Source organism: Corylus avellana, chromosome ca2, assembly GCF_901000735.1.
Source record: "Corylus avellana chromosome ca2, CavTom2PMs-1.0".
NCBI classification, from domain to species: domain Eukaryota; kingdom Viridiplantae; phylum Streptophyta; class Magnoliopsida; order Fagales; family Betulaceae; genus Corylus; species Corylus avellana.
In genome coordinates, this window is record NC_081542.1 from 10,085,969 (window position 1) to 10,092,673 (window position 6,705).

Below are 6,705 nucleotides of genomic sequence, written 5' to 3' on the forward strand. Positions count from 1 at the left end.
CTTGCCAGCCACATTACGCAAATCCTGCATAACGACAAACCCAAAGCAAAATGAAATCCTGAAATATGCCTAGCAGGTCCTCTAGTATTATTTATCATGGCTTATGAATTTATGCAACAAAAAATACAAAGCAAAAAATTATAAAAGCACGAACAAGACCCTCAAATAAAGGTAACTTTTTTTTTTTGATAAGTAAAAAAAAAAAAAAAGTAACTTTAATTTGAAGGGGTAGTAAAAATGCTGAAGTGAATGAGCCAGGTTGTGAAACCAACATGGCTCGTGGATTATAAGCATGGTGTAGAAAGAAGGGGTAGAGGATTCCTCAGCCTCAGCATTTGCATGTACTGAAGAAGAATAAGAAGAAATTTCCTTGTGGCCTGAAGTCATGATGACTTAAAGATCCAAAACCACAATAAACTTCAAACATGAATAATTCAATCTCATTTCTCTGGTACCCTGACAAAATCTAAAGGTGAATTGAATAATAGTTATATTGATATCACTTGTGGTACAGGGACTTGCATACAAGAAGAGATGATACACACCAAGAAAGGATATACAAGTAATAGATGATATACAGCCAGAAATGATAGCACACTTAGCTACTCCCAATATAATCATTGCCACCAACGAAACCCATGCAAAACCACACCGCCACTTATATGCGCTTACGAACATGACACACACACACACATATAAAATTAAATTTATATATGAGAGAGAGAGAGAGAGAGAGAGAGAGAGAGAGATACCTCGCCCAGTAAATGAATTGGTACATCATTCCTTATATGTTCAGGGCACTCAAACAAGTCAATCCATTGAAGCCTTGGTAAATCGTATATATTAAATTGAAGTCTTTTCAATGACGTGCATCGACACAAAATTACCCGTTCTATATTTGGAGGAAGTTCTGAAATTTCTTGAAGTTGCTTGCAACCTTTCAAGTAAAGACTCTTCAATCCAACAAATCTATTGAACCATAGAGGAAGGCTAACAATAGCGCTACCTGATAGATTTAGATATCTTAACGATTTTTGTGCTGGAATTACGGTTCCAACCCCCACAGGCTCTGGTGGGTCCGACATATTAAACAATTGAGATCTTCTAGCCTTTTCTAAAAATATTTCCAATGACACACACCCCCTAGCATACACATTTTCTACATTTGGAGGAAGTTCTGAAATTTCTCGAAGCTGCTTGCAATCTTCCAAAGTAAGCGTCTTCAAGCCAACAAGTCTGCTGAACCATGTAGGAATGCTAACAATAGCACTACCGGATAGATCTAGAGATCTCAACAATTGTTGTGTTGGAATTACTGTTCCAACCCCCACAGGTTCTAGTGGGTCCAACGTATTAAACAAGTGAGATCCTCTAACATTTTCTAAAAATATTTCCAATGACACACACCCCTTAGCATACACATTTTCTACATTTGGTGGAAGTCCTAGAATTTCTCGAAGTGGCTTGCAATTTTCCAAAGTAAGCGTCGTCAAGCCAACAAGTTTGTTGAACCATGTAGGAAGGCTAACAATAGCGCTACTTGATAGATCTAGAGATCTCAACGATTGCTGTGCTGGAATTACCGTTCCAACCCCCACATGCTCTGGTGGGTCGGACATATTAAACAATTGAGATCTTCTAGGTTCTAAAAATATTTCCAATGACACGCACCCCCAAGCAAACACATCTTCTACATTTGGTGAAAGTCCTAGAATTTCTCGAAGTTGCTTGCATTCATTCAAATAGAGGGACTTCAATCCAACAAAACTTTCAATGCATTAAGGAAGGGTAACAATATCACTCCCAGTTAGGTTTAATCTGTACAACGCGAAGCCACAATCAAGCGTCCTAAAGAAATTTGATTATGATAGGGCACAATTTCTAAGATTCAAGTCTCGAAGTTTCGGAAGCACTATTGAGGAAGAATCATCATTAGAATCGCTCGTATCTTTCGAAGGTAACAGTTCGAGTAATTTTGTTCGTGATGAAATTGCATATTCCTTTGTGGATATAATAGAGGATGTGGATTGTGTATTATGCTCCACCTTCTGTAGAAACTTGACTTTTGAACAGTTGTCGAGAGAAAGTTCCTCTAAATGTTGCAACTGATGAATGCTATCTGGAAGATTCATAAGGTTTGTGCAATTGCCTAGATCTAACATTTCAATCCTACCCAAGTACCCAGTGGATGAAGGCAGTTCTTTTATGCTAGTACAACCACTAAGAGAAAGTCCCTCTAAATGTTGCAACTGATGAATGCTATCTAGAAGATTCATAAGGTTTGTGCAGTTGCTTAGATCTAATATTTCAATTCTACCCAGGTACCCAATGGATGAAGGTAGTTCTTTTATGTCTATACAACCATTAAGAGAAAGTTCCACTAAATGTTGCATTTGATGAATGCTATATGGAATATTCGTAAGGTTTTTGCAACCATTTAAATGTAATTTTTTAACCCCAACGAGGTACCCAATGGATGAAGGCAATTCCTCTATACCAGTTTCACTAAAGTTGATATCCTCTAAACATTCCATTTGACACTCAATTTTAGGAAAGTTCTTAAGCCTTGAGCAACCAAAAAAGTGGAGAGATTTTAGAGATCTCAACTTGAGGCTTCTCGGAAAACTTCTAAGATTAGAGCAGCAATCAAGGCTCAAATCAACGAGCTTATTTAGGAATCCAATAGAACTATGAACCTCAACTAGATTTTTGCAACCAACAAGTTTTAATGACTCTAAATTTGGGATCCTTGAAACATCAGGAATTTTTTCAAGGAATTTACAATAATAGAAATCCATAGTTGTCAAGTTTTGAAAATGCTGTCAAGAAAAAGTGGAAACAAATTAGTTTGAACTTTGAAAGAAGTTCACAACAGAATTCAAACAAAGAAATAATAATTAAAAACAATAGTTTTACCTGGACTCCCTCCAATCCCTTGAGATGACTATAAGATATTCTCAAAACAACAATATTGTTTCCACAAAAATTGGATTTAAAAGATTCTTCAGGATATTCAGACCAATCAAGTAATCCTAACTCATTAGAGTGAAAAGTAGGCTCTTCAGAAAAGTGTGCATTACGGCTTATAAACAGTCTAAGCCTTTTCATCTTCTTGAAGGCTTTAGAACTCAAGTGTATCATGTCCGGTTAGGGCAAATCTATTAATATGCCTTCAACTTTGTTTGTTCCCTAGCAAGACAATGTATAGTTAAGTGTAGCTGCAAAATCATAACATAAAGTTCTCCATATAAAAACTTGCTAGAATTATAATTCTTGTTATGTCAAAATTTTATATATATATATATATATATATATAGATTTTCAAAATGAGAAATTTGTTCTTAATTAAAAGCATTCCATTTATTCAGCTCTTTTGTAATATTAGTCATCAAATTTAATTTATTAATCATTGTAAAAGGACAACAAATTATTGAGAGTGGATGCCCATTTGGTAAAGTTTTGGAAGTATTTCCGGTTTTGAAAAGGTAAAAATTGGGAATTTATTTGGTGAGGATCATATTTTTGTAAAAGTTGCATGGGGAGTCCACAAAAGAAAATTGGTTTGATAAAAATTTGAGTAGTGTTTTTCTAAAAACCAGTTTGAGATATACTTTTACAAAATAAAAGAAAAAAAAAATTAAAAGTTCAAAAAAAAAAAGGTCTTGCCCCACAGTGGTGGCCGGTGGAGACAGCCACTGTCAGGCCGCCATCATGGTGTTATGGCAGCCTGGTTCCCACCTGGAGGCTGCCAATTTTGTCTTGTGGCCACCAACAAGCTGTCATTAAGCCAGTAGTACCGCCCAAAATTTTTTTAAAAAGATTTTTACTGTTTTCATTTTTGTTTTTAGTGAGTACTGTTTTCATTTGTTATACATGTAATTAAAGATTTTGGTGGCTTAATTCTGAGCTATTGTAGTAGAGAGTGCTGAGTGCTGGGAGCTGTGTCGGCGCGTGGGGGCGCGTGTGTTGTGGTTGGTGATAGCTGGAGGCTGTGCTATGGCGGGGCCGAGGAGATGGACAGTGGAGTCTAAGGAATTTGAGGTGTTGATCAAGGTAAGGGCATCAGGGGTGAGGATTTTTTAGAGAAGTAAAAGATTCAAAAGGTCCATTTTCTTAAAAAAAGATGAACTAGCTTGGTTGGTGCGTATAGGGGATGAATTGGTGGTTGTGGACAACTCTGTTGTATTTTGGGATCAATCCAGGGCTGGATATCCTAGAATAATTGCCCAAAAGTGCTCAAATAGGCATGGCTGTTTTTTGACAGTGGAGGAATTTGATGGTAGAAGTAGGTGTGGCTCGATCATCATTCCTGAAGGACGCCATGGGTTTGGGTGGGATCGCTTTACCAAGGAAATGAAAATGGCTAACGCATCTCTCGAGGGAAACCGTGTGTTCACAGAGTATAGAGAGTTTAGGGGAGAAAAGGGAGATAACGAGGATAAGAAGAAGAGAAGCTATGCAGAGACAGTAAGATTGCAGTCGAAGGAAAACCAGGTTGATTGCACCTTCGGCCATGCTCAGGATCGGCGAGGTTATTTTTAGAATTATGGCAAGAACTTGGTATTCCCGAAGAAGACCCAAGATGTGGCGATGGCTCAGGGAGGCGTTGGGGGCGTGCCGACAAAGATTTTCTGGCCGGCAAAGTCTGTGCAAAATCCGGTAAAGAATGGTCTGACCGTTATGAAGGATGAAGGTTGCGTGGGATCCTCGTCTTCAGCTCCGGCGAATGTTACAGTAAAGCCAGCGGAGCAGGTGGCGTTGTTGTCTGGTCCTGAGTGCATGAAGGGACGGGAGGGGATGGAGTACCATGCGGGGAAGACCTACTCTAAGGTAGGCATCGAGCTCCTCAACATGAAAGAACTGTTGAAGCGTCTGAAGAAGGAATGTGACGTGGGGATGACACGGATTGATAAGGTGTTAAAACAGATGAGTTTCAGTGGACTTGGGCCGGCAGCTAAGCAAGATGATGGAAAGGGTAAGGTAGAAATGAAAGGGAAGATGAAAATTGGGCCAGGAGAAAGAATATGGAAGCCCATTAGTAGGCTGAAGGTTTAAAAGAAAATGGTGTTTAAACCCAAAGGTAACGTGGCCTCAGGCGCGGGCTCTAGCTCTAGCCCATTCAAAGCTGGACCACGAGCTTTTAGTTTCCCAGCTGCATTGGGTTCTACGGAGGCCCCTAAAAAACTCTCGGCTACTCCGGTGAGTGCGCCGATGGTCGCAGGAGAAGCATTGGGGGAAGGGGGGACTGGGTCAGCAACCGTAGGGAATCTCAGGGAGTTTAGCGGCATATATGTACGAGATGCGGGAGTTTTCCTGGCCGGGACTAGAACCAGCGACTTAAAGGTCGTAAGTCCTGCGAAGAAGACCCAGCCTAATGGTGAAGACAAGAACCTGGTGACCTATAGGAGGAGGAAGAGGGGACTGCAGAAATGGGACATGGCACAGGTGGGTTTGCTAGAAGCCGCAGCTCCGGCATATGGGTAGACGAAAGAGATCCTTGGGCCGACACCGGTAGTCTCGCAGAGAGTACCGGAGATGCTGTCGTCGTCGGGGTATAGTCAGAGGTCGCCGAAGAGACCTTTGGAGACAGGAGAGACTGGGATAGGCGCGGGAGTGGTCCTAGGGCAGATTCTGAGGGGGAGCTCCTTTCGCCGGAAGGTGGGGACAGTCGTGGGGGGTGAGGAACAGCAGGATTGTGTGGGGGAGGCTATGATTTTGGGTCAGCTGAGTCAAGTGGGTCAGGCCAGACTGGATCATATAAAGGAATTCGAGATTGTGAGGCAGGGATCAGGCAGGGTTGAGGACAGTGGTTTAGACATACTAGGCTTGGAGGAGTTAGGGTCAGATGCGATTTCATCCAGGTGGGTAGTTAATAATTGTATACAATTCTGTCCTAAAATTGGTATCTCGGATGAGGGGAGAAAGGAGGAGTTGGAGGCCTTGTTCAATGCTATTGAAGTTTCTAGATTGCAGCATGATTCTGGCTTGGGGGGTATTTCGGCTTGTGTTCCTGAATCCAATGGAATTGAGGAATTAGAGGAAGGTGAGAGGGTGGATTTGGTGGATCATGAAGCTTAACATTGTAGTATGGAATGTGAGAGGGTTGAATGCCCTCAAAAAAAAGGCTACGCATTAGGGGTCTATTGAAAGAATGGAAAGCGGATTTAGTGTGTTTGATTGAGACTAAGATGGAGGTTTTTTCCCGTGAGGTGATTCATAGTTTATGGGGAGGTCAACATGTAGGGTGGAAGTACAAAAGTTCTAATGGTTTGTCGGGGGGGATGTTATTGATGTGGGATAGGAGGGTAGTGGAATGTAAGGAGGAGTGTGTGGGGCATTTCACTTTGGCTTGTTCTTTCCAAAATGTGGATGATAATTGGGTTTGGGCGTTTGGGGGGGTGTATGGGCCGAATGAGGAAGGGGAGAGAAGGGCTCTTTGGGAAGAGTTGGCTGGTTTGTTGAGTGTGTGGGAGATCCCTTGGTGTTTGGGTGGGGATTTCAATATGGTGCGATTTCCTAGTGAGCGATCTAGTGGTTCTTATTACTCTTCGGGCATGATGGACTTCTCAGATTTCATTTCAGAGAACAATTTGGTGGATATTCCGATGATGGGGGGTCAATTTACTTGGTCTAATAACCAAGAAAATGAGAGTTGGTCGAGGATTGATCGGTTTTTGCTTTCTACGGAATGGGAAGACCATTACC

The 6,705-nt window shown here is 41.2% G+C and overlaps 1 protein-coding gene across 1 annotated transcript in view; it reads right to left on the minus strand.

Annotated features, from left to right (window-relative positions):
* Positions 1-1,862: 1,862 nt before the first annotated feature.
* The window catches only part of LOC132169026 (disease resistance protein RPV1-like), an 11,918-nt gene continuing 7,075 nt past the window's right edge, over positions 1,863-6,705 (minus strand). The window contains exon 6 of the mRNA XM_059580115.1: positions 1,863-2,819. Within this exon, the coding sequence (XP_059436098.1) occupies positions 1,863-2,819 (957 nt within the window). The remainder of the gene's footprint in view (positions 2,820-6,705) is intronic.